This window comes from Oncorhynchus gorbuscha, linkage group LG18 (genome assembly GCF_021184085.1).
Source record: "Oncorhynchus gorbuscha isolate QuinsamMale2020 ecotype Even-year linkage group LG18, OgorEven_v1.0, whole genome shotgun sequence".
Taxonomy (NCBI): domain Eukaryota; kingdom Metazoa; phylum Chordata; class Actinopteri; order Salmoniformes; family Salmonidae; genus Oncorhynchus; species Oncorhynchus gorbuscha.
The window spans coordinates 66886328-66914098 of NC_060190.1; the positions used below are offsets into that span (position 1 = coordinate 66886328).

The window sequence follows — 27771 nt, forward strand, 5'->3', positions numbered from 1 at the left end:
TTTTAAGAATCAATGGGTGTATACAGTATCATTCATTTAGAAGTCCACAAATGGATGCAGCATCCCAGACTTTCCCTTTAATAAAAGACAGGGTTATTTCTCAAACCAGACAAATGTATATGTTGACTCCCTGAGTATCAATTAGTATTCCTATTATGATTTTCTCTGAAGAGGAAGGGCAATTTAAAGCTTACCTATTCACAAGGATGGCTAACTGAACTATCCTCTCAGAAGTGTATCCTTGTGAATCTCAAGGGCTGAGTTGACAGGCAGCCCAATTCAGATTTTTACCACTGCTAATTCCTTTTTTTGACAATCACATAAGATCTTTTCACATTAGATCTGTTTGGCCAAAATACCAATTAGTTAGTGAAAAAAATATTAGAATTGGGGTGCCTGTGTAAATGCAGAAAAGTTGACCAGTTTGGTCAGTGGACATATTTCATACCATAAATCAAATGATCAGCAACACAAATGACCATCTCGAATACTGCGTTTACACATGCAGCACAATTCTGATCGGTGAAAAGACCAATAGTGACAAAAATATCTGTGTGTAAACGCAACCATAGCAAAAAAGTTAGCAAAATTTGAAATATTATATCCATCCTATTAACCATTTTAATGTCAAGCTTAAATCATAGTCATTAATTAGCATAACATTTCCACATTTCAGACATTTACATTCATTTGTTCATATTTACAGCTGTGCTTCAGACATGGAGAAGGTTCACTTGGTGTCCCATAAATGCAATTTCTCCAACTGAAAACCTACCTTTAAAAAAACATTAAAAGTACACAAAAATATGATATAGTCATAATTTGTGTACTCACAAGGTGGGGGAAACTCCATTGAAATTCAGTGTCATTGCTCACACAATTGGACACATTTAGTCAATAGTCAATGTTCTATTCCTTCCCAATCCAGTCTCAAGTAACAGAACTGCAAGATTCTGCATACTGCGTGCCCTCTGACCTGTCTCTACTGTCCCTGTCCTGGTCTGGTCAGTTCTGGTCTGTCTGGTCCAGTCAGTTCTGGTGTGGTCCAGTCAGTCGGACAGTACGCTGTCTGACTCTGATCCAGAAGAGGCTTCAGCCTTGTCAGCAGAGGCGGTCGGGGCGGGGTAGGGCCGTGGCTGGTCCAGGTTGACGTAGGTTACCTTAAGGCTGATGTAGTGCTCTCCCTCCAGGCAGGACCAGATCTCCAGCACCTCCTGGTCCAGCGTGTGGAAATCAGGCCTGAGCTCCGGCTCCGGGTTCCAGCACTCCAGCATGATTGAGTACCTGTAGAGAAACAACAGCAGCCATCAACAACCAAGACAGAGAAACTGTAGAGCAATGGCAACTGCCGTCAACAACCATGAGTACCTAGAAAAACAACAACCGCCGTCAACAACCATGAGTACCTAGAAAAACAACAACCGCCGTCAACAACCATGAGTACCTAGAAAAACAACAACCGCCGTCAACAACCATGAGTACCCAGAAAAACAGCAACCGCCGTCAACAACCATGAGTACCTAGAAAAACAACAACCGCCATCAACAACCATGAGTACCTAGAAAAGCAACAACCGCCATCAACAACCATGAGTACCTAGAAAAACAACAACCGCCATCAACAACCATGAGTACCTAGAAAAGCAACAACCGCCATCAACAACCATGAGTACCTAGAAAAACAACAACCGCCGTCAAGAACCATGAGAACCTAGAAAAACAACAACCGCCATCAACAATCAAGAGTTCCTAGCAAAACAACAAACACCAACAACCAAGCTCATCTGAGATAATTTTTTCACATTCTTAGCTTACGGGGTAGAAAATAAGCCCAGAAACACTTACAGGGCATCAGGGCAGAACTGTGGCTGGGGAAGCCTGCGCCCCTTCAACAGGAATTCAGTGATGTCATAGGGGTCCACTTCAGGATAGGGGCTAGCTCCTCTGGTCAACAGCTCCCACATCAGGACCCCAAATGACCACTGTGAAGACAAGGGGTAAAGAGCTAGTGTCAAGACAGATAAAGTACACAGAGTATGCTAACTAAGGACATGTCCACTCACCACATCTGACTTAGTGGTGAACTTCTGTGTCTGCAGGCTCTCTATGGCCATCCACTTGACTGGCAGCTTGGCCTTCTTGTGGTCCTGGATGCTGTAGTACTCCTTGTCAAACACATCTCTGGCCATGCCGAAGTCTGCCACCTTCACCGTGAACGTTTCATCAAGCCTAAAGAGACAATAGATAATAGATGTTAATAAACAGATATTAAAGATGGGACTGCCAGGTCCTGGATTGAGAAATAGTCTTTACATTAGTTTCAACTTATAATGTCACATGCACTAGTACAGTGAAATGCCTTTCTTGCCAGCTCCAAACTCAACAATGCAGTAATCAATAACAATGTAACACTAAAAATAACATAAGGTAGAACAAAAACACACAATAAATACAAATAAGAAGAACAGAAGAAAGTAAGTAAGCATAATATATAGAGGGTCAGTCAGTTCCAGTACCATATTTACAATGTGCAGGGATACTGGCTCGATAGATGGAGGCACTGTATTTATAGGGGTAAGGTGACTAGTATCAGGATATATGATAAACCAAGTAGCAGCAGCGTATATGATGATTGTATGTGAGTGGGTGTGTTTAGAGTCAGTAGTGAGTGTTTGTGTGTATGTTGGCGTGTCCAAAAGGAATGAGTGACAGGGCTTCCCTTGACTTACATGCAATTCCTAGCAGCCAGGTCTCTGTGTACAAACTTCTTCTGGGCCAGGTACTCCATCCCTTTGGCAACTTGCAGCCCAAAGCCAATCAGGTCTTTCACTGTTGGGTTCTGGAGGAGGAGAGAAAGAGTAGCACAGGAGTCGTTGGTGAAATATCATTAAAACCTCTACAGGATCGGTGGGTCCCCTACGGGATGGTTGAGCTAATGTAGGCTAATGCGATTAGCATGAGGTTGTTTGTACCAAGAACATTTCCCAGAACATAGACATATCTGATATTGGCAGAAAGCTTAAATTATTGTTAATCTAACTGCACTCTCCAATTTACAGTAGCTATTACAGTGAAAGAAAACCGTGCTATTGTTTGAGGAGAGTGCACAGTTATGTACTTGAAAAGTGACTAATAAATTCATTAGGCACATGTGGGTAGTCTCAATTTTTTAACAGAAATGCAATGGTTCATTGGATCAGTCTAAACCTTTGCACATACACTGCTGCCATCCAGTGGCCAACATCTAAATTGCACCTGGGCTGGATTAATACATTATGGCCATTCTCTTGCATGTTTTTTTCTTTGTATTATCTTTTACCAGATGTGATATATATTCCCCTACATTAATTTCACATTTCCACAGACTTCAAAGTGTTTCCTTTCACATGGTTACTTCTGGTCCTGAGCTATAGGCAGTTAGACGTGGGTATGTCATTTAAAAAAGGGGGTGGATAACTCAAGAGTTAATAAAACCAAAGCACTTGCAGTAATCTGTAGTACACTGGTGAAAAAGGTTAAGTATCAGTTAAATATGGCATTTCTGTCCATTTACTTTGACAAAGGCCCTATAGGCTGACTTACCCTCCTTTCACAGCGTATAAAGTGGCGCAGGTCTCCATATTTCATATAGGGCAGCACCACCAGGGGGAGCCCCTCCTGAGGCAGAAGAATGCCCAGCAGGGACAGAACGTTGTTGTGGTGAAACTCCTTCATCAGGATGCCCTCTCTCAGGAACTGCTCCACCTCCTCCAGGGCCGTGATCCCTGAGAGTTAGAGAGAGTGAGAGAGTGCGAGAGAGAGCATTGTTCTACATGAAAATAGCAGGATATACACTCAGCAAATGACGAGCATAGTTGTTTATGGCAAGAGGACTCAAAATGTAAATAATCAACTTACTGTTCAATGCTTTAACAGCACAGTGGATTAACTGTTCTTGGTTCTTGTTGTCTGTTAGGTAGCCATGGTACACAGTCCCAAAATTACCTGAATAACAACAAAATTACATCAGTGTTTTTGGGGATATTGCTCTAGTCTAGTTACATACTTGTAAATGAAAAATATATGAACATGTGATTGAGTGGAAATAGAAATGGATGGACTCTAATGAACTGAAGCTGACTACCAGAAACATGTTTCTTCTCTCAGTATCTGAGGAGGTCCCGATTAGTTTGGCATGACAATAGGAATCGGCAAGACAGCACCAACAAATCTGGGACCGGTCTATCCATACCTTTGCCAATGATCTGGTTGCGGTGAATGTTGACAGTGTCGGCTGGGATCAGGACGTCTCTGACCTCCTCCAGGAGCTCAGGTTTCAGGGTGTCCACTGAGATCAGAGGCACGGCCAAGGGGTCAAAGGTGGCAGTGTAGACCAGGCCATGGAAGATTATCCCTCCTGAGCCTGTCGTCTGGCTCGGCTGGGAGGACAGGTCTGGAGTACAGAGGAAACATTGATGAATGAATTTGAATAACAAGATTGATGAATCATAATCAATGATCACATCAAGGGTCTCACCTCGTCTATAGTCACCTGTGGGGGATAGGTCAGAGTTGCTGCTTATTCTTCTGCGGACGGACATCCTTGCTAAACGAGTCTCAACATTGGCTGAAATTTCTAAATCAACACAATTAATGACATTGTCATATACAGTACCAGTCAAAAGTTTGGACACAGAACACACATGGGTAAAGCGACATTTGAAAATTTGTCATTGGCGTCGATTGGTTACAGATGATCCAATCGCTTATGAATTTGTTTTGTACAACACCCCTCATTTTGACTTCCCCAGAAACAACTTCAACAATGGGAGGCTCAGAGTGAAGTACAGTGGGGCAAAAAAAGTATTTAGTCAGCCACCAAATGTGCAAGTTCTCCCACTTAAAAAGATGAGAGAAAATTACAGGCCTCTCAATCTTTTTAAGTGGGAGAACTTGAACAATTGGTGGCTGACTAAATACTTTTTTGCCCCACTGTATGTAGTGAACATCGAGCAGTGGAAGAATTCAGTTTTGAGTCATCAGGCAAATAGTGTATAGATCCATTAATATACAGTACCAGTCAAAAGTTTGGACAAACTTTTCTTTATTTTTACTATTTTCTACAATGTAGAATACTAGTGAAGATATCAAAAATATTAAATAACACATATGGAATCATGTAGTAACCAAAACGAGTGTTAAACAAATCTAAATATATTTTAGATTCTTCAAAGTAGCCACATTTTGCCTTGACGACAGCTTTGCACACCCTTGGCATTCTCTCAACCAGCTTCATGAGGTACTGTAGTCACCTGGAATGCTTTTCAATTAACAGGTGTGCCTTATTAAAAGTAAATTTGTGGAATTTCTTTCCTTCCTAATGCATTTGAGCCAATCAGTTGTGTTGTGACAACGTAGGGGTGGTATACAGAAGATATACAGAAGATATACAGAAGATATACAGAAGATATATCTACGGAGCTGTGAGGGGAACGGCACCTCAGTACCTCCAGGCTCTGATCAGGCCCTACACCCAAACAAGGGCACTGCGTTCATCCACCTCTGGCCTGCTCGCCTCCCTACCACTGAGGAAGTACAGCTCCCGCTCAGCCCAGTCAAAACTGTTCGCTGCCCTGGCCCCCCAATGGTGGAACAAACTCCCTCACGACGCCAGGACAGCGGAGTCAATCACCACCTTCCGGAGACACCTGAAACCCCACCTCTTTAAGGAATACCTAGGATAGGTTAAGTAATCCCTCTCACCCCACCCCCCCTAAGTTTTAGATGCACTATTGTTAAGTGACTGTCCCACTGGATGTCATAAGGTGAATGCACCAATTTGTAAGTCGCTCTGGATAAGAGCGTCTGCTAAATGACTTAAATGTAAATGTAAATGTAAAATATCCCTATTTGGTAAAAGTTCATTATTATGGCAAGAACAGCTCAAATAAGCAAAGAGAAATGACAGTCTATCATTACTTTAAGACATGAAGGTCAGTCAATCTGAAAAATGTCAGTGCAGTCGCAAAAACCAGCAAGCGCTGTGATGAAACTGGCTCTCATGAGGACCGCCACAGGAAAGAAATACCCAGAGTTTCCTCTGCTGCAGAGGACAAGTTCATTAGAGTTACCAGCCACAGAAATTGCAGCCCAAACAAATTCTTCACATTGTTCCAGTAAGAGACAAATCTCAACATCAACTCTTTAGACTGCAAACTCTCCTTCCAGACCCATATCAAACATCTCCAATCGAAAATCAAATCAAGAATCGGCTTTCTATTCCGCAACAAAGCCTCCTTCACTCACGCTGCCAAGCTTACCCTAGTAAAACTGACTATCCTACCGATCCTCGACTTCGGCGACGTCATCTACAAAATTGCTTCCAACACTCTACTCAGCAAACTGGATGCAGTTTATCACAGTGCCATCCGTTTTGTCACTAAAGCACCTTATACTACCCACCACTGCGACTTGTATGCTCTAGTCGGCTGGCCCTCGCTACATATTCGTCGCCAGACCCACTGGCTTCAGGTCATTTACAAGGCCATGCTAGGCAAAGCTCCGCCTTATCTCAGCTCACTGGTCACGATGGCAACACCCATCCGTAGCACGCGCTCCAGCAGGTGTATCTCATTGATCATCCCTAAAGCCAACACCTCATTCGGCCGCCTTTCGTTCCAGTACTCTGCTGCCTGTGACTGGAACGAATTGCAAAAATCGCTGAAGTTGGAGACTTTTATCTCCCTCACCAGCTTCAAACATCAGCTAGCTGAGCATCTAACCGATCGCTGCAGCTGTACATAATCTATTGGTAAATAGCACACCCATTTTTACCTACCTCATCCCCACAGTTTTTATTTATTATTATTATTATTTATTTATTTACTTTTCTGCTCTTTTGCACACCAATATCTCTACCTGTACATGATCATCTGATCATTTATCACTCCAGTGTTAATCTGCAATATTGTAATTATTCGCCTACCTCCTCATGCGTTTTGCACACATTGTATATAGACTCCCATTTTTTTCTCTGTGTTATTGACTTGTTAATTGTTTACTCCATGTGTAACTCTGTGTTGTCTGTTCACACTGCTATGCTTTATCTTGGCCAGGTCGTAGTTGCAAATGAGAACCTGTTCTCAACTAGCCTACCTGGTTAAATAAAGGTGAAATAAATCAAATTTAAAAAAGAGGAGACTGAGTGAATCATGGTCGAATTGCTGCAAAGAAACCACTAATAAAGGAGAGACTTGCTTGGTCCAAGAAACAGGAGCAAGTGACATTAAACCGGTGGAAATCTGTCCTTTGGTCTGAAGAGTCCAAATTTGAGATTTTTGGTTCCAACTGCCGTGTCTTTGTGAGACACAGAGTAGGTGAATGGATGATCTCCACATGTGTGGTTCCCACCATGAAGCATGGAGGAGGTGGTGTGATGGTGCTTTGCTGGTGACAGTGTCTGTGATGTATTTAGTATTCAAGGCACAATTAACCAGCATGGCTGACACAGCATTGTGCAGCAATATGCCATCCCATCTGGTTTGTGCTTAGTGGGACTATCATTTGTTTTTCAATAGGACAATGAACCAACACACCTCCAGGCTGTGTAAGGGCTATTTGGCCAATAAGGAGAGTGATGAAGTGAGGCATCAGATGACCTCAGATGACATCCCAAACCATTGAGATGGTTTGGGATGAGTTGGACTGCAGAGTGAAGGAAAAGCAGCCAACAAGTGCTCAGCATTTGTAGGAACTCCTTCAAGACCTATGGAAAAGCATTCCAGGTGAAACTGGTTGAGACAGTTCCAAGAGTGTGCAAAGATGTCATCAAGTAGACACAATGGGTGTCTACTTTGAAGAAAATACAAATAAAATATATTTAGATTTGTTTAACACTTTTTTGGTTACTACATGATTCCATTTGTGTTCTTTCATAGATTTGATGTCTTCACTATTATTCTACAATGTAGAAAATAGTAAAAATAAAGAAAAACCCTTGACCTAATAGGTGTCCAAACTTTTGGCTGGTACTGTATGTACTTAAATCAAAGCAAACAACTTTAGATACTTAGTAGATGTGAGCAAATTGAAGATAACATACTACAAGAGTACAAATGTATGATCTTAATATGAGCCATTTGCTACAGCAGGAAAAAATATTCTGCAGCAACAGGAAATGTATATTGTTATGTGGATTATAATTAATGGAATATTTTTATAGGTTGATACACTTTTCTCAAATCTGATCAAATATCAAAGTGGAAATTACAAACTTCAGAAGTCTATTTAAACCTCAAATACACTACAAGTTTAAAATGCAGGAAAGTTATCCTGAAACAGGGTTATAAAACTAAGCTCCAATAACTGTACTGGTAGATGAAAGCGAATCCCAAGGTAATCTCATGGTAGCAAATCCTACGGACAGTAACAGTTCTCACCTTTCTTTTTCCTCCTCGCATGTTTCATGGCGATGAAAGTCAGGGCAGCGCCAACGCACAATGCAGCAAAGATCCCCATCACCACACCCACTGTGTTGACAGTGTTGCTGAAGAAGACCACAGTGCCCACCTCATAGGCATGCCCATTCACAGACACCTGGGACAGAAACCAGGATATCACTCAGACCTCGTTTTTATATCACTTTACTTTAGTAACAGTTTACTTATGGATTGATGGATTGCTTTTAACTTGGGATAGGCGTGCCCCTAGCACCCCACCTCGACAACATCCGATGAAATTGCAGAGTGTGAAATTCAAAACACAAAATTCGTAATATTAAACATGAAAATACAAGTGTCATCCATTGTTTAAAAGCTTAAATTCTTGGGAATCCAGCTGGTTTGTCAGATTTTAAAAAGGCTTTACGGCGAAAGCACACCATGCGATTATCTGAGGACAGAGCCCCGCATACAAACATTACATACATTTTCCAACCAAGCAGAGGCATCAAGAAAGTCAGAAATAGCGATAAAATAAATAATTTACCTTTGAAGATCTTCCTCTGGTTTCAATAACAAGGGTCCCAGATATATAACAAATGGTCCTTTTGTTCGATAAAGTCCTTCTTTATATCCTCAAAAATGGCAGTTTTGTTGGCGCGCTTGACTCAGTAATCTACCGGTTTCACTCGTTCAAAATACATACAAATGAATCCCGAAAGATACCAATAAACTTAGTGTAAACAAGTCAAACAACGTTTCTAATCAATCCTCAGGTACCCTAATATGTAAATAAATTAAAACATTTAAGACGGAGAATAGTATGTTCATTTACCGGAGATAAATAACAAAGTGTGCGCCCTCACCGACGTGCACCACAACACTACAGCTAAAATGGGAGCTCTTAGAAAAACTACAAATTCTAGTTCATTTTTCAAAAAACAAGCCTGAAACTCTTTCAAAAGACTGTTGACATCTACTGGAAAACCTAGGAACTGCAATCTGGGAGGTATTCCATTCATATTCCCATAGACAGCCATTATAATGAGTGGTGAGCTCAAAATAATTCCCAGATGGATTCTCCTCGCGTTTCCGCCTGCTATATGAGTTCTGTTATACTCACAGACATTATTATAACAGTTTTGAAAACTTTAGAGTGTTTTCTATCCAATACTCCCAATTATATGCATAACCTCATTCATCGAAACTTCTGAATACTGCCCCCTATCCATAAGAAGGTTGGGGGTCAATTCCATTCCAATTCAGTCAAAGTAAACTGATTCATTTAAATGGAATTGACCCAAAACCGGTTTACTAAAGGCCCAGTTTGGTTTACTATAGAAGAGACATGATAATGGTTAACTAAGGGTTAAGTTCAATTAGGTTAACCAGTAAGCAGATTAGCTCACCCTGACAGGTGACCCTTCACTGGGGATGATGAGATTCTTGGGGATCCTGCAGGTCAGTTTGTTGTCCAGTACCTGGACACCACAGTCCACACCTCCAATGCTCATTGTAATCTCCATACAGGGACTCACCAAGCTCAGCTTGTTGTGCTACAGAACATGGCAGAGCAAGACTCATTGTCTCATTGTGGTACTTATTGGAGCCTTGTTATTATTTACTACAGGGACCGAAACGGGTTAGTTGTAAGCTGGTTATAATGATGTCATTTCAACCAATCAGCTTTGTCTGCTGGGACCTAAGAAATTAAGAAATCAACTACTTACACTACTGGTACAACAACAGTCATGGTCAGATTTACACAGCAATCGATTGTTCAATTGTAGAATAGAGTTACTGTACTTGATTGACTACGTAGCTGGTTGATAATGCCTGTGTGTATGAACGTACATGCAGTGAAACCTCAGTCTGTCCAGGGCTCAGGCTCAGTACGTTGCCTTCATACTCAAAGGGGGTGATGCTGGCGTCTGGTTGGTATTCGAAGCGCTTCACCACAAGTTTGTTGGCCCCGTCCATGTTGATAGTGATGATGCCCTTGTCGGTCTCATTCCTGGGGAAAACAGGGGCGAAGCACTCCATATGTGTGGGGGTTGCTGTGCCGTTGCAGACCTGGGTTACATTCAAAGTGTCAATAACAGTATTCTGGGGATAACTTAACTCACTTTTCATAGATGTTACCTCCATCTTAGGTTCATGAGGCCCAGAGTTGTTAACCCTAGAGGATAACTTACACGCTGCAGAAGCTTCTGTGAGGGGTTGTGGGATTTGTAGCGGATCACAGTGTTGTACGCAGAGTCCAGATTACTGCCTTTGATGATGATTTTGGATCCACTTAATCACATGATTCAACAAATAAAAAACAAACGAATACAGACTTGGTGTTATAGGTCACTATTGCTGAGTGTACATTTAGAGGAAACCAGCACAATTTGCAGTTTATTCTTTATTATTTTTCAAATAGTTGTGGCAGTTGCTGAAATGAGACCCACAAATGGACACACAACAGGTCTCAGCATGTCTATTTCTGTTGGCCAAATCTTCACTTAGATTTACCTAATTGTCTAAAGAGAGTTTGAACATTTCCTGCACGGCATGTTTTCCCTCAGCTAAAAGTATAGGCACTGCACTGAATGCACTTTCCTTATTACTGGCTGCTCTGTCATTGTATCTAACACTATGCCTGCTATCAACTGTCTTTTCAACTGTTTTCTACAGTTCTATAAAGCAGCATTTGTCAGTCAGCTATGCCCTGAAGCACCCAGATGATGCCAGCTGGCCAGTGAGTAAAGTACGACCTAATCTCTCGTGGACAGATTTGGGAAGTGACAACATTGTGAGAATTTTACTTCTGGGTAACCAATATTAAGTATGGCCTACCTTCTGAAGCTGCAGACTGGCTGTATCACAGTGATCACAGGGTTATTCTTGTAGTGAAACATCTTGGTAGTAGACACTTGGGATTTGTCAATGAAAACCCTGACAGGCACCTTCTTCACCACTGCCAACCCTTTGGACAGGCAGACTATGGAGGACATGGTCCCAGTACCCTCCGTGACACTGGCAGAGACAGCGTAACAAGTGGGACAAAAACATCATATTATGAACACTAATATACCGTAGATACAGAAAGACACATACTAAGAATGGGACATATTGTTTACTTCCAATGAGAGACCTTGAGAGAGCAAATTACACAGCAGAAACCAACGAAAACAGAGAGAGGTGGATGCCCATAATTACCTCTTGATGGGGCAGTCCTGGTCTCCTATAGACACAGTCTTTATCATCCCAGCGTTCAAGTGAGGCCCTGTCACTGTGACCAAGGTTCCCCCTATTTGAGGCCCGTAGTCAGGAGTGATTTCTGTGATACTTGGCTCCTGGATACAAAAGTAGACATTAGGATGAATTAAATATATATACAGTGCATTTGGAAAGTTTTCGGACCCCTTGACTTTTTCCACATTTAGTTACGTTACAGCCTTATTCTAAAATTGATAAAATAGTTTTTTTCCTCATTAAACTACACACAATACACCAAATGAAAAAAAAAATAATAATAATTTTGTATAATGTATAAAATTACAAAACTGAAATATCACATTTACATTAGTATTCAGACCCTTCACTCAGTACTTTCTTGAAGCACCTTTGGAAGCGATTACAGCCTTGAGTCTTCTTGGGTATGACGCTACAAGCTTGGCACACCTGTATTTGTGGAGTTTCTCCAATTCTTCTCTGTAGATCCACTCAAGCTCTGTTAGGTTGGTTGGGGAGCGTCACTGCACAGCTATTTTCAGGTCCCTCCAGAGATGTTCGATCGGGTTCAAGTCTGGGCTCTGGTTGGGCCACTCAAGGACATTCAGAAACTTGTCACGAAGCCACTCCTGCGTTGTCTTGGCTGTGCACTTAGGGTCATTGTCCAGTTGGAAGGTGAACCTTCACCCCAATCTGAGGTCCTGAGCGCTTTGGAGCAGGTTTTCATAAATGATCTCTCTGTACTTTCCCTTGACCCTGAATAGTATCCCAGTCCTTGCCACTGAAAAACATCCCCACAGCATGATACTGCCACCACCATGCCTTCACTGTAGGGATGGTGCCAGGTTTCCTCCAGACGTGACACTTGGCATTCAGGCCAAAGGATTCAATCTTGGTTTCATCAGACCAGAGAATCTTGTTTCTCATGGTCTGAGAGTTCTTTAGGTGCCTTAGGCAAACTCCAAGCGGGCTGTCAGGTGCCTTTTACTGAGGAATGGCTTCCGTCTGGCCACTCTACCATAAAGGCCTGATTGGTGGAGTGCTGCAGAGATGGTTAAGTTTCTCCAATCTCCACAGAGGAACTCTAGAGCTCCTTCAGAGTGACAATCAGGTTCTTGGTCACCTCCCTGACCAAGGCTCTTCTCCCCCGATTGCTCAGCTTGGACCGGTGGCCAGCTCTAGGAAGAGTCTTGATGGTTCTAAACTTCTTCCATTTAACAATGATGGAGGCCACTGTGTTCTTGGGGAACTTCAATGCTAACAGAAATATGTTGGTACCCTTCCCCAGATCTGTGCCTAGACACAAACCTGTCTCTGATCTCTATTGACAATTCCTTCAACCTCATGGTTTTTGCTGTGACATGCACTGTCAACTGTGGGACCTTATATGGACAGGTGTGTGCCTTTCCAAATCATGTCCAATCAATTGACTCCTATCAATCTAGAGTCTCATAGCAAAGGATTTGAATACTTATGTAAATTAGGTATTTCTGTTTTTCATTTTTAATACATTTGCAAACCATTCTAAAAACCTGTTTTCACTTTGTAATTATGGGGTATTGTGTGTAGATTGATGACAATTATTTTTTATTTAATCCATTTTAGAATAAGGCTGTAACATAACAAAACGTGGAAAAAGTCAAGGGGTCTGTCTACTTTCCGAATGCACGGTATATACCTGTGTGGAAGCGCCTGCCTTCAATATACTTTGTATCCCTCATTTACTCAGCTGTTTCCTTTAATTTAGCAGTTTCATACATACAGTACCAATCAAAAGTTTGCACACACCTACTCATTCCAGGGGTTTTCTTTATTTTTACTATTTTATACATTGTATCTCTGGGACTCTTAGGATGACAAATCAGAGCAAGATTAATGAATGTAAGTACATGATTTACCTTCAGAGGTGAATATATCAAACCAGTCACCGTGATAAAAGTATTTTGTTGTTGTGCACTCTCCTCAAACAATAGCATGGATTTTTTTCACTATAATAGCTACTGTAAATTGGACAGTTCAGGTAGATTAACAAGAATTTAAGCTTTCTGCCCATATAAGACATGTCTATGTCCTGGAAAATGTTCTTGTTACTTACAACATCATGCTAATCACATTAGCGCACGTTAGCTCAACTGTCCCGGAGGAGGGACACTGATCCCGTAGAATTGAATGTTCTTTTATCTGTTTTTTTAATCTGGTTTTATTGCTAGTTTAAGTTACCTGGGGTGGCAGAGAGTTACATGTACTGATTTTTATTTTTATTTAACCTATATTTAACTTATGGCTTTATTTAATAATATGTGTTTCTCAGCTTCTGTTCTGGACCTGGGGACTGTGAAGGGACCTGTGGCTGCATGTCTTGTGTGGTACTGATGAGTGTCCAAACTGTGTGCCAACTGCTTGAACAAACAGTTCAGTACCTTTAACACATTAACATCTCACACAAAGACCAGTAGTGATGCCGTCAATCTCTACTCGACATACATACCACTGACATTCACCCTCCATGTACATCTAAGTGAAATATGTGCTGTTCTGTTCTGGACCAACTGCAATTTTCCTATGTCCTTCTTTGACGCACATGATCACACAACTGGGCAGTAGTCCATGTGCGACAAAACGAGGGCCTGTAGGACCTGCCTGGTTGAAAGCAGAGCATTGCCTTAGACAGCCCTCTTCCCATTTTAGCAACCATTTTAGCTATCTAGGGTTACACCCAGCAGTTTAATCTACTCAATTTACTCAATCACCACATTATTCAATAATAGATCTAGATGAGATTTAGGGTTGAGTGAGTGATTTTGTCTCAAAAACAAGGATTTTAGTTTGAGATATTTAGCACCAGCCTATTGCTAGATACTTATTCTGAAACTGACTGAAGTTCTATGTTAAGGTCGTCAGTTATTTCTGGATTTAAATCCTTATCATAGATTGAGAGTTATGTATCTAATAGAACATATAGGGTTTTATTAAATGGAAGCCTCTCTAATGCAAATTCAGTTTTTACTGTGTCAACAATAAAATAAATGTAATCCTCCTCACCACAAAAGTGAACCCTATCATTTGGTCTTGGCCTTCAACTGAGTAGCGTCCCTCCACCTTCCCCTCATGCACTGCCACGGTGATGTTGAGATCCTGGGATGGACCCGGAACCTTAGGGTGAATGCTACACACCAGCCTAGGAAGGGTCAGCGAGAAAGATCAGTGATACCTATAGTCTCAGCATAAAATAGTTCCACAGAGCTGATTTGGGTTGAGTTTATATGTCTCTATGTATTCTGTCTGTCTGTATGTGTTACTCACTGTGTACTATTGCTCTTCTCTGACAGCACAGTGCAGGGAGTCACTCCCACTCGCACCAGGTGGGTCTCCTCGCTGATGATGGCTGGTCGTAGAGGAGACTGGAACTCCCAGCCACACAGCCTTAGCTCTGTCTCACCATCAGGGGGAGCCGTCTTTGGGAAAAACTGGATCCCCAATACAATACCATCAGAAAGACTCCTCAAATGCTTAACTACAGTGCCTTCAGAAAGTATTCATACCCCTTGACTTGTTACACATTTTGTTGTGTTACAGCCTGAATTCAAAATGGATTAAAATGTACAATTGTTTTCTCACCCATCATCTACACACAATACCCCATAATGGCAAAGTGAAAACATGTTTTTAGAAATGTTTGCATTTATTGAACATGGAACACAGAAATATATATTTTAAGTAAGTATTCACACCCCTTAGTCAATACATGTTAGAATCACCTTTAGCAGTGATTACACCTGTGAGTCTTTCTGGGTAAGTCTCTCAAGCCGTCATTTTGAAGTGACTCAAATCCTATTGATTTGCATATCTGATTAGAATCTGTTCTTTTTCCTGCACCCTGAACAGCCAACAAGCACATGGAATAAGATATTTCAAGCCACATTTCAAACCACCTTCGTAGGTGGTTTACATAAATGAAGATACAAATCTGATTCCTGGCTATGTGACTTGTGTCTGGGATTTAGCTGTGGCGAGCCAGAAAGGACTTGTTTTGAAAGTTGGATCGTGTTATCCTTTAAGGTTTTAAAAGTGTTCTTTCTGAAGGCAGATTTTGAACATTCCAAGCAACTGAGAAACGACCATGGCAGGCAATGTTGTCACCTTAGCATGCTACATAACTTCTGAGTAATAGAAAGCACAAGAAACTACCACCAATCAGCCTACACAACTGCATACACACACGTCATTACTATGGCAACTAGCGTAGCCTTGTCTGCAAATGACTGCTGTCTGAACACACACAAATCTGATTTGGTCAATTAACTTGCTGTTTGAACAGTCAGTAGTCCAGAACAGGTTTGAAAAACAATACTGATTTGAGAATTAAGGCCTGCAGTGTGGACAAGGCTTAAGAGCTGGATTGTACAATATTTTCCAATTATTATTTTAAAAATTCTTCAAGCTTTGTCAAGTTGGTCGTTGATCATTGCTAGACAGCCATTATCAAGCCGATTTAAGTCAAAACTATAACTCAGTGACTCAGGAACATTCAATGTCGTCTTGGTAAGCAACTCCAGTGTATACAGTATTTGGCTATTTATCTCCCAGTGTATGTTGGAAAGCAGGTTTCCTGTAAGATGTTGCCTGTGCTTAGCTCTATTCTGTTTCTTTTTATCCTAAAAACTCCCTAGTCTTTACAGATGACAAGCATACCCATAACATAATGCAGCCACCACCATGCTTGAAAATATGAAGGGTGATAGTCGGTGATGTGTTGGATTTGCCCCAAAAATAACACTTTTTATTCAGGAAATAAAGTTAATTTCTATGCTATATTCTTTGCAGTTTTACTTTGTGCCTTATTGCAAACAGGATGCATGTTTTGGAAAATAAAATTATTCTGTACAGGCTTCCTTCTTGTGGAGTAACTACAATGTTGTTCATATATCCTCAGTGTTCTCCTATCAGAGCCATTTAACTCTATAACTGTTTTAAAGTCACCATTGGCCTCATGGTGAAATCCCTGTGTGGTTTGCTTCCTCTCCGGCAACTGAGTTAGGAAGGACGCCTGTATCTTTGTAGTGACTGTGTATTGATGTACAATGCAAAGTGTAATTAATAACTTCACTATGGTCAAAAGGATATTCAATCTCTACTTCTTTTTTTACCCATAAACATGTGCCCTTTTTGTGAGGCATAGGAAAACCTCCCTGGTTTTTGATTCTGTGTTTGAAATTCACTGATTGACTGAGGGACCTTACAGATACTGTAATTATATGTGTGTTTTTGTGTGCGGTACAGAGATGCGGTAGTCATTCAAAAATCCTGATAAACACTTTTATTGCACACAAAGTGAGTCCAGGCAACTTATTGTGACTTGTTAAGCAAATTATTACTCCTGAATGTATTTAGGCTTGCCACAACAAAGGGGTTGAATACTTATTGATTTCAGCTGTTCGTTTCACTAATTTGTAAACATTTCTAAAAACATAATTCCACTTTGACATTATGGTGTATTGTGTGTAGGCCAATTACACTAAATCTCAATGAAAGCCATTTTAAATTCAGGCTGTAACAACGACAAAATGTGGAAGAGGTCAAGACGTGCAAATACTTTCTGAAGGCACTCAGTTTCAATATCCTATTGATAATGTCCTGGTTTCTTCAACCTACGTGTTTGGTGGTCGTGGTTCAGACATTTAAGATCAGATGAAAAGACAAGAGAAGACCCTCCCTCTACTGGGTGGCTTCTCTTCCACTCCCTACTTCAGCCCCCAGCAGTCTTACCTTTGTGATGACAGGAGGACAGGACTCACTCTTCCACTGTATGAGGCATTCCTCCTGCCTGGAGCACACCCCCGAACACCAGCCACACCCTATGAACCTGGGCGCCATCAGACACGTGGAGCAGGTCAGGAAGTGTTTACATCCTGGTCCTTTAGGAGACACACTGAACATCTGGCACAGAGAGAGAGAAAAGTGACAGAGAGAGTGAGAGATAGAGAGAGAGATAGAGAGAGAGAAAAGTGAGAAATGAGAGACAAAGACAGAAAGAGAGACAGAGACAAAGACAGAGAGAGAGAGAAAAAAGAAAGAGTCACACTGCCAAAATAAGTCACAAGTAAAAAACAAGGGAATACCAAGAAGTATTTATGATTGAATTGAAGAGGCACCTTATTTCCAACCACAAAGAGCAAGGACTCGTTAGATTGCACAGCAGCTTTCCTGGACACCTCATTGTCCTCTCCCAGAGAATAGTTGGCAAAGATGATGGGATTTGACCTCCTCAGGATGAGCTACAACAGTCAAAGTCACTACAGTTATATCATTAAGTCATGGCAGACCTATGAAAGGAATGGACTTGTGATGTGTTCTACTTAGGTTGGTTACAATGCCGAGAGAGCTAATGATTGTCATTGGAGAACACTGATTATATAATGTTTACACTTGAGAAAAGACAGTCATAGACATGCATAAGGTAAAACTTTAAAATATAACTCCATCTACCCCCACTTTCACTGTCTGCATTCATGAAGTAGACTGTAATGTCATATTCTCCCACCAGATGTCTCAGTGAGTATACTGTACTGTACCACACACACCTGCAACAGCCTGCCGTCCTTGGTGCCAATGTGTGCCACTGTGTTGTTCCCCATGATGGTGACCAGTACTGAGGTGAGCAGGACGTTGTTCATGTACCTGTTGAAGAGGTCCAACCTGTAGTATGGCTTAGACACCAGGGTGGACTTGGCCATGCATGTAGCGTTGTCGTCGGAGCTCTGCAGACACACATAGAGATTACTCATACTGACTGACTATTCAAACATGACTGGTCATTTCACACCTTTTCCATTTTAGATGAGGTTTATTACATTGGTAATCCTATGGTTTATTTTACTTTACATAAAGTGAGCTCCAAAATGATTGGGACAGTGACACATTTGTACTCCAGAACTTTGGATTTGAAACAATACAATGATTAGGATGTTAAAATGTAGACTGTCAGCTTTAATTTGAGGGTATTGTCATCCAGAAATTGCAGCACTTTTTTGTACATTGTCTCCCCCCATTTTAGTGGATCAAAAGTACTGGAACAAATCCACTTACAGTATATCACAAAAGTGAGTACACCTCTCACATTTCTGTGAATATTTGAGTATATCTTTTCATGTGACAACACTGAAGAAAGGACACTTTTCTACAATGTAAAGTAGTGAGTGTACAGCTTGTATAACAGTGTAAATTTGCTGTCCCCTCAAAATAACTCAACACACAGCCATTAATGTCTAAACCATTGGCAACAAAAGTGAGTACACCCCAAAGTGAAAATGTCCAAATTGGGCCCAATTAGCCATTTTCCCTCCCCGGTGTCATATGACTCGTTAGTGTTACAAGGTCTCAGGTGTGAATGGGGAGCAGGTGTGTTAAATTTGGTGTCATCGCTCTCACACTCCCTCATACTGACTGGTCACTGGAAGTTCAACATGGCACCTCATGGCAAAGAACTCTCTGAGGATCTGAAAAAAATTATTGTTGCTCTACATAAAGATGGCCTGGGCTATAAGAAGATTGCCAAGACCCTGAAATTGAGCTGCAGCACGGTGGCCAAGACCATACAGTGGTTTAACTGGACAGGTTCCACTCAGAACAGGCCTCGCCATGGTCGACCAAAGAAGTTGAGTGCACGTGCTCAGCGTCATATCCAGAGGTTGTCTTTGGGGAATAGACGTATGAGTGCTGCCAGCATTGCCGCAGAGTTCGAAGGGGTGGGGGGGGGGGGGGGTCAGCCGGTCAGTGCTCAGACCATACGCCGTACACTGCATCAAATTGGTCTGCATGGCTGTCGTCCCTGAAGGAAGCCTCTTCTAAAGATGATGCACAAGAAAGCCCGCAAACAATTTGCTGAAGACAAGCAGACTAAGGACATGGATTACTGGAACCATGTCCTGTGGTCTGCTGAGACCAAGAAACTTATTTGGTTCAGATGGTGTCAAGCGTGTGTGGCGGCAACCAGGTGAGGAGTACAAAGACAAGTGTGTCTTGCATGAGTGCTGCCGGCACTGGGAAGCTACAGTTCATTGAGGGAACCATGAATGCCAACATGTACTGTGACATACTGAAGCAGAGCATGATCCCCTCCCTTCGGAGACCGGGCCGCAGGGCAGTATTCCAACATGATAACGACCCCAAATACACCTCCAAGACAACCACTGCCTTGCTAAAGAAGCTGAGGGTAAAGGTGATGGACTGGCCAAGCATGTCTCCAGACCTAAACCCTATTGAGCATCCGTGGGGCATCCTCAAATGGAAGCTGGAGGAGTGCAAGGTCTCTAACATCCACCAGCTCCATGATGTCGTCATGGAGGAGTGGAAGAGGACTCCAGTGGCAACCTGTGAAGCTCTGGTGAACTCCATGCCAAAGAGGGTTAAGGCAGTGCTGGAAAATGATGGTGGCCACACAAAATATTGACACTTTGGGCTCAATTTGGACATTTTCACTTAGGGGTGTACTCACTTGTTGCCAGCGGTTTAGACATTAATGGCTGTGTGTTGAGTTATTTTGAGGGGACAGCGAATGTACACTATTATACAAGCTGTACACTCACTACTTTACATTGTAGCAAAGTGTAATTTCTTCAGTGTTGTCACATGAAAAGATATACTCAAATATTTACAGAAATGTTAGGGGTGTACTCACTTTTGTGATATACTGTATATGTGTATTAAAGTAGTACAAAGTTAAGCATGAGGTCCCATATTCATAGCATGCAATGATTACATCAGGCTTGTGACTCTCTACAAATTAGAAGTTGACCAATTAATCGGAATGGCCGATTAAAAAAAATATATATATTTATTTTTTACACCTTTATTTAATCTTTATTTAACTAGGCAAGTCAGTTAAGAACACATTCTTATTTACAATGACGGCCTAGGAATGGTGGGTTAACTGCCTTTTTCAGGGGCAGAACGACAGATTTTTACTTTGACAGCTCAGCGATTCAATCTTGCAACCTTCCTGTTAACTAGTCGCTCTAACCACCTGCCTCACAAGGAGCCCGCCTGTTATGCGAACGCAGTAAGAAGCCAAGGTAAATTGTTAGCTAGCTTGCTCCCGGGTGTCGCAGTGGTTAAGGGCGCTATACAGCAGCGCCAGCTGTGCCACCAGAGACTCTGGTTTCGCGCCCAGGCTCTGTCGTAACCGGCCGCGACCGGAAGGTCCGTGGGGCGACGCACAATTGGCCTAGCGTCGTCCGGGTTAGGGAGGGGTTGGCCGGTAGGGATATCCTTGTCTCATTGCGCACCAGCAACTCCTGTTGCGGGCTGGGCGCAGTGCGTGCTAACCAAGGTTGCCAGGTGCACAGTGTTTCCTCTGACACATTGGTGCGGCTGGCTTCCGGGTTGGATGCGTGCTGTGTTAAGAAGCAGTGTGGCTTGGTTGGGTTGTGTATCGGAGGACGCATGACTTTCAACCTTCGATAGTAACTACTAAACAATTGGATACCATGAAATTGGGGAGAAAAATGGGTAAAATTCACAAAAAGATATTTAAAAAATAAAAGTTGCTAGCTAGCAATAAACTTAATCATAATCACTAGTTATAACTACACATGGTTGATGATATTACTAGTTTATCTAGAGTGTCCTGCGTTGCATATAATCGATGCAGTGCGCATTTGTCGTTGCTCCAATGTGTACCTGTACTTAAAATCATTACACAGAAGTAAATATTTTTAAACCTGCATATTTAGTTAAAAGAAATCCAGGTTAGCAGGCAATATTAAATTGCCAGAATTGTGACAATGTGAAATTGTGTCACTTCTCTTGCGTTCATTGCACGCAGAGTCAGGGTATATGTAACAGTTTGGGCCTCCTGGCTCATTGCGAACTAATTTGCCATAATTTTACGTAATTATGACAGAACATTGAAGGTTGTGCAATGTAACAGGAATATTTTGACTTATGGATGCCACCCGTTAGATGAAATACGGAACGATTCCTTATTTCACTGAAAGAATAAACGTCTTGTTTTCGAGATGATAGTTTCCGGATTCGACCATATTAATGACCTAAGGCTCGCATTTCTGTGTGTTATTATGTTATAATTAAGTCTATGATTTGTTAGAGCAGTCTGACTGAGCGATGGTAGGCACCAGCAAGCTCATAAGCATTCATTCAAACAGCAATTTCGTGCGTTTTGCCAGCAGCTCTGCTGTTTGACTTCAAGCCTATCAACTCCCAACATTACCTAAATTGATTTTATTGATGTATTATATTAAGTTAAAATAAGTGTTCATTCAGTATTGTTGTAATAGTCATTATTACAAATACATTTTAAAAATTGTCCGATTAATCGGTATCGGCTTTTTATTGTCCTCCAATAATCGGTATTGGCGTTGAAAAATCATAAACGGTTGACCTCTACCACAAATTGGTTGGATGCATTTCCTTTTTTTTCATTGTTGTGTTTCTGATTATTTTGTGCCCCACCACCACGCACACCCCACCACATACCACCACACACACACACCACCACCACACACACACCCCACCACCACACACAAACACCACCACAAACATCCCACCACACACATACCCCACCACAAACATCCCACCACACACACACCCCACCACATACACACACCCGCACCCCACCACATACACACACCCGCACCCCACACACACACTCCAACACCACACATACACTCCCCACCACCACACACACACACTCCCCAACACCACACACACACACTCCCCAACACCACACACACACACACACTCCCCAACACCACACACACACACACACTCCCCAACACCACACACACACACTCCCCAACACCACACACACACTCCCCAACACCACACACACACACTCCCCAACACCACACACACACACTCCCCAACACCACACACACACTCCCCAACACCACACACACACTCCCCAACACCACACACACACTCCCCAACACCACACATACACTCCCCAACACCACACATACACTCCCCAACACCACACATACACTCCCCAACACCACACATACACTCCCCAACACCACACATACACTCCCCAACACCACACATACACTCCCCAACACCACACACACACTCCAACACCACCCAGCAGAACATAAATAAAGCTACTCCAACACAGCACAAGTATCTAACCTGCCCTCACATGCCTCTTTACCGTTCCTTTAAGTGTCTTCTACACACATCTTTATCTGATCTTCCACATTCCTACAACTTAACTATAATCAGTTGAGATGTTTAACACTGACAATATGGCTGGCAGTACATTTCTTATAAACAGTAACCCCACCTCTCTCTCTCATATATATATATATATATATTGTAAACAACAATGACAGTAATAACTCATGACATCATCTGCTTAAACACTTCCGAGATGGAATTAAGTTGAGTAACCCTTCTTATAAACAGTAACCCCACCTCTCTCTCTCATATATATATATATATATATATATATATATATATATATATATATATATATATATATATATATATATACACACACGTATATAGAACACGTAGGAGCCAGGCACAGGGATACACTCCCTCCCATTCACATTGTGTCACTTTTATCAACTCCATTTATAACCTCAGAGTTGGCACACCGCCCCTGCAGGTGTCCGTATGGTTCTACGAGCTCAAAAAAGGTGAATGTTTGAAAGTCACAGTGATAAGGCCACACCTTGATAGCAGATATCACACAGCAAACACCATTGTTTAAAATTAATGCAGTTTGTTGAGATCTATTCTTCCAACTATACATACACTACATTTCCTATCCTTCCTGTGTCATTTCCATTTCCTATCCTTCCTGTGTCATTTCCATTTCCTATCCTTCCTGTGCCATAACCTGGTCACAGTCATAATATTTTTTTTAAACAGCTTAATTCAATCATTTTGAACATTTGTAATGATCAAATACAAGGTGTGTCGTACAATATGTAAAGTCTACCCTAAGCTTCCATAGTTAAGATTTCAGAAACAACGGTACTGTAGCAGGGCTTTCATGTATAGTACTCAGGCTGTATCAACAGTTCCCACCCTTTCAGCATGGTATGGTAATAGTCATGATTGTAACTCAACAGAGCAGAACACCAGTGTGGCAATACACTGGTGGGATCTGACTCATTCACCCCTCCCTCCCTGTTCTCACACACCCGACTTCCTCCGCTCACAGCACTGGTACTTGTAATGGACAATGCAATTGCAATAACAAACCTTTATGTTACTCTTATGACATGTTTTTTATTCAGGACTGTTGAATATCAATAAAACAAGTATATCTTCCTATCTACCATCAGGCTTCACCAACAACCCAACAGAAGCCCTGGCAGAGCAGAGCAGAACAGAACAGAACGGAGCAGAGCTGAGTAGAGCGAAGCAGAGCTGAGTAGAGCGGAGCAGAACAGAGCGGAGGAGAGCAGAACAGAGCGGAGGAGAGCAGAACAGTGCGGAGCAGAGCTCAGTAGAGCGGAGCAGAACAGAGCGGAGGAGAGCAGAACAGAACAGAGCAGAACAGAGCGGAGGAGAGCAGAACAGAGCGGAGGAGAGCAGAACAGAGCGGAGGAGAGCAGAACAGAGCGGAGCAGAGCAGAGCAGAACAGAACAGAACGGAGCAGAGCTGAGTAGAGCGGAGCAGAGCTGAGTAGAGCGGAGCAGAACAGAGCGGAAGAGAGCAGAACAGAGCGGAGGAGAGCAGAACAGAGCGGAGGAGAGCAGAACAGAGCGGGGCAGAGCTGAGTAGAGCGGAGCAGAACAGAGCGGAGGAGAGCAGAACAGAGCGGAGGAGAGCAGAACAGAGCGGAGCAGAGCTGAGTGGAGGAGAGCAGAACAGAGTGGAGGAGAGCAGAACAGAGTGGAGGAGAGCAGAACAGAGCGGAGGAGAGCAGAACAGAGTGGAGCAGAGCAGAACAGAACAGAGCGGAACAGAGCTGAGTGGAGTAGAGCGGAGTTGAGTAGGCCTGTCACTGACCTCATGAGGGCAGCTCTCGCAGAGCTGGAAGTGGCAGAGCCCCCTGGAGAGCTGCTCTGTGCTGGACCTGCAGCAGTCTTCCGCTCCCCGGTCGATGGCCCTGTTCACGTTGGGCATGGGGAAGGCACACATGGCCGAGTTACTGTAGGGCCTCCCAGAGCCATCTGTCACTGCAAACACTCCATAGAGGATGTCATCCTTCTCCCCCACCCCCAGCTCCTCTGCCAGCTCCTTCCCTGCCCGGCTGAAGTGGGCCGCCTGCAGCCCGTTATACACCACGTCCTGGAAAATACTGCCCCCCCTCCTCCTCCGCCTGCGTTTGGGCTCAAAGCGACACTCCAGCACCACCTCACGGTACAGCCATGCTTCCGTGTCCTTCACCGGGAGACGGCCCAACCGAGTCTGATATGAGTCCAGGAAGTTCTCCCTCTGGACAGACAGGAAGTAGACATAGTCCTGTGTGGAGAAGCTGTAGATGTAGTCGATCTGGTAGGAGTTCTGTAGTTTAGGGAGCACAGTCAGACCCTGCATGACCATCTCAAAGCCATCCAGGGTCGACAGTGGCCGGCGCACCGATAAGGACGGTCTGCCGTACCTCTGCGCCACACGCTCATTGAGTGTAGCCGCTACAAAGAAGTAGGCTGTGTAGCCTTGCTCCACGATGATGACCTCAGTGCCCAGGGGGCTGGCCAGGCAGTCAGGGCAAAGGGACGGAGAGTTAGCATCCTTCCTGAAGAGACATTCAGATTTAGGTGGGGTATCATTAGAGCTAAGTTCATGTAAATGACAGATCCCATGCTGAGAGCTCCCACAGGAGTACAGAGAGTGAAGATAAGGTGATGGGTCCAAGAGCAGGACCTCATTGTCCGTGTCTACTGAGTCCTCAAGATCGGCCTCGATGTCACACAGGCCACAGGTCTGACACTCCGGGCTGCCCACTGGGCCTGTCCTCAGCTCCCATAACTTACTGAGCTCTCCACTCACTGCCTCAATCACATTCTGAGAAGCCACATAAACCTCAGGCATGTACAGGTTGACCACTATGTTCTGGATGGGTTTGGCTGTCTGGAAGTGGGGTATTGAGTAGTTAAAGGTGAAATCCACCTCCTTGCGAGGGGTCCTGGGACAGGTGTCCTGTCCTGAGGCTTTGAGGGTCTCTATCCATATGCATGTCACCAGGAAGTTGGCCCAGGGGACCATCTCCACTGCTACTGCCTGTTACCTACAACCACGAGAATATCTCCTCCTGAACATTCTGGTGATCAGCAGGAGCTATGTGTAAAAAGAGAGAGAGAGAGAGAGAGAGAGAAGAATGTGGATGAACTAGAAGGAATTTATAATAACTCTCTAACCCATTTACAACAGAGAACTAGTGGTTTGATGTACTAATCTTGTAAAAAGGGGGGATAAGAAAAATATCTCCTAAGTGCCATATTTACTCTGCTAGTCTGATTTATATGACCAGAGTAAGTCAGTTTTGTTTACTCTGATAGTCTGATTTATATGACCAGAGTAAGTCAGTTTTGTTTACTCTGCTAGTCTGATTTATATGACCAGAGTGAGTCTGTTTTGTTTACTCTGCTCATGTTTTTAAAGAGAGAAGATACTATTGGGTATTATTGGGGGATGGGAAGATTTGCTGATACAATCTGTGGTTGAGGGAGTGGCATTTTGTGCTAAAACTATAAACATGATTTCATATTTATCCAAAAGGATTGGTATGCATAACGTAAGTGTTTGAGTAGCAGTCCAGACTGAGTCATTAGAGTTCCACTCTATGGGAAACACCAAAGTGGGTCAAGAATCTACATTGTACAAGACAAAACATGCTCCCTGTTGACGTAACTGTGGAAATGCACTGTTTGCGTTTCAGAGTCTCTCTTCCATCAAATGAACAGAAAACAATAGCTAAATCACTTGGTGTAACCCTATTTCATCTGTTTCATTAGTGTCTGACAGATGTATGATAATAAAGTGTTTGTAGAACCATGGTCACATGAGTTAGATGTCAGAATGAAAGGTTAGATGAAAGTGGTGACGTTTCAGTAACTTCCTGTACTATAGCACCTCCACCAAAATGCTGTCTGAATATAAAATAGGCCTACACTACAGAATAAAACACAATTCAGCCTCTAATCACAACATTTATGTGTGGTCTATAATCTTTGATTATAACCTACAGGCTCCTGAGTGGGGCAGCGGTCTAAAGCACTGCATCTCAGTGCTAGAGATGTCACTACAAACCCTGGTTCAATCCCTGGCTGTATAAAACCGATCGAAAGTACCATAGAACAGCGCACAATTGGCCGGGTTAGAGGAAGGTTTGGCCGGAGTAGACCATCATTATGAAACATGAATTTGTTCTTAACTGACTTGCCTCCCTAAATAAAGGTTATGTTATAGATATGTGATTGACAGAATTGTGTTTATGATAGTTTGTAGGCTATCCATTTCTGTGTAGAATAAGAGAAGGGGATAGGCTAATACGTCATACTTTTTTAGATAACTGGAAGATGAAGAAAAACACAAGACAAACAACTGGATGAAAAATCCTTGGGATGTTTTGGTAGAGTACTAGAATACTAGAATACAACCGACATGCACACTTATTGATTATAAAGAAATGATGAATGCACATTAGTGTAAAGTAATATGCCAGCCAGATTGCCAGGTACATACCTGAGTGCGTATAATGCCGTGTCTCCAGATAACTAAAGTCTTGATTCCCAGACACAACACTGGCTGCCTTTGATGTTGTCTGTGGTACTAGGCTACATGCGGCCCAGTCCTGTTCTGTGCACATGTTGATGTATGGAACAAATTCAGAAACTCCATGTGAACTTTCTGTATGGACCTGGGACAAGACGCACACCTGGAGCACAATTCCGCATATACTCCTCATGCTCCGCCTACCGCAAGGAAGTACGCACTGGTTTTGATTGCACAATATATTTTTTTTCTGTCCTATGCCATATCAAATATTGATTTTTTTCTTGCTTGAGATTCTCATCTGAAGTCACTTGAAGGAAAGCAATTTTCACACTCACGCATGAAAGCAAGCGATCACACACTCACTCGGGGTTGTAAGGGGTAGAAGAGAGGAGACCCAAGCATTCTTGGCAAATGGAATTCCGCTGTGGGATACGCCTCCCTG

General features: G+C 42.7%; 1 protein-coding gene across 4 annotated transcripts; it reads right to left on the reverse strand.

Moving 5' to 3' along the window:
- Positions 1-55: 55 nt before the first annotated feature.
- On the reverse strand, positions 56-27714 carry LOC124003276 (macrophage-stimulating protein receptor-like). 4 transcript variants are annotated; one of them, XM_046311384.1, is made up of 21 exons: positions 27297-27714; positions 24618-25889; positions 18217-18393; positions 17788-17910; positions 17402-17572; positions 14939-15102; positions 14678-14813; positions 11621-11757; positions 11258-11437; positions 10612-10711; positions 10271-10489; positions 9826-9972; positions 8417-8573; positions 4531-4614; positions 4231-4431; positions 3897-3983; positions 3582-3763; positions 2729-2838; positions 2063-2228; positions 1845-1981; positions 56-1284 (listed from the first exon to the last, which is right to left on the reverse strand). In XM_046311384.1, the coding sequence occupies exons 2-21, from the start codon at positions 25815-25817 to the stop codon at positions 1050-1052; spliced, it is 4113 nt and encodes a 1370-aa protein (XP_046167340.1). In that variant the 5' UTR covers positions 25818-25889; positions 27297-27714; the 3' UTR covers positions 56-1049. The 4 variants fall into 4 exon arrangements, with proteins under 4 accessions (XP_046167340.1, XP_046167339.1, XP_046167343.1 ...); XM_046311383.1 differs by having other exon boundaries at positions 4516-4614; XM_046311387.1 differs by having other exon boundaries at positions 4516-4614; positions 24618-25347; positions 27297-27713.
- Between the last annotated feature and the right edge of the window lie 57 nt (positions 27715-27771).

Bases quoted from the DNA above. Each gene is read 5' to 3' on its own strand.
- LOC124003276 (XM_046311383.1), bottom strand. From the start codon at position 25,817: ATGGTCCCCTGGGCCAACTTCCTGGTGACATGCATATGGATAGAGACC. The intron at 10,490-10,611 runs GTAAGTTATCCT...AATGTAACCCAG, and splicing joins CACAGAAGCTTCTGCAGCGT to GTCTGCAACGGCACAGCAAC. The intron at 3,984-4,230 runs GTATGGATAGAC...GTTGTTATTCAG, and splicing joins CAACCAGATCATTGGCAAAG to GTAATTTTGGGACTGTGTAC.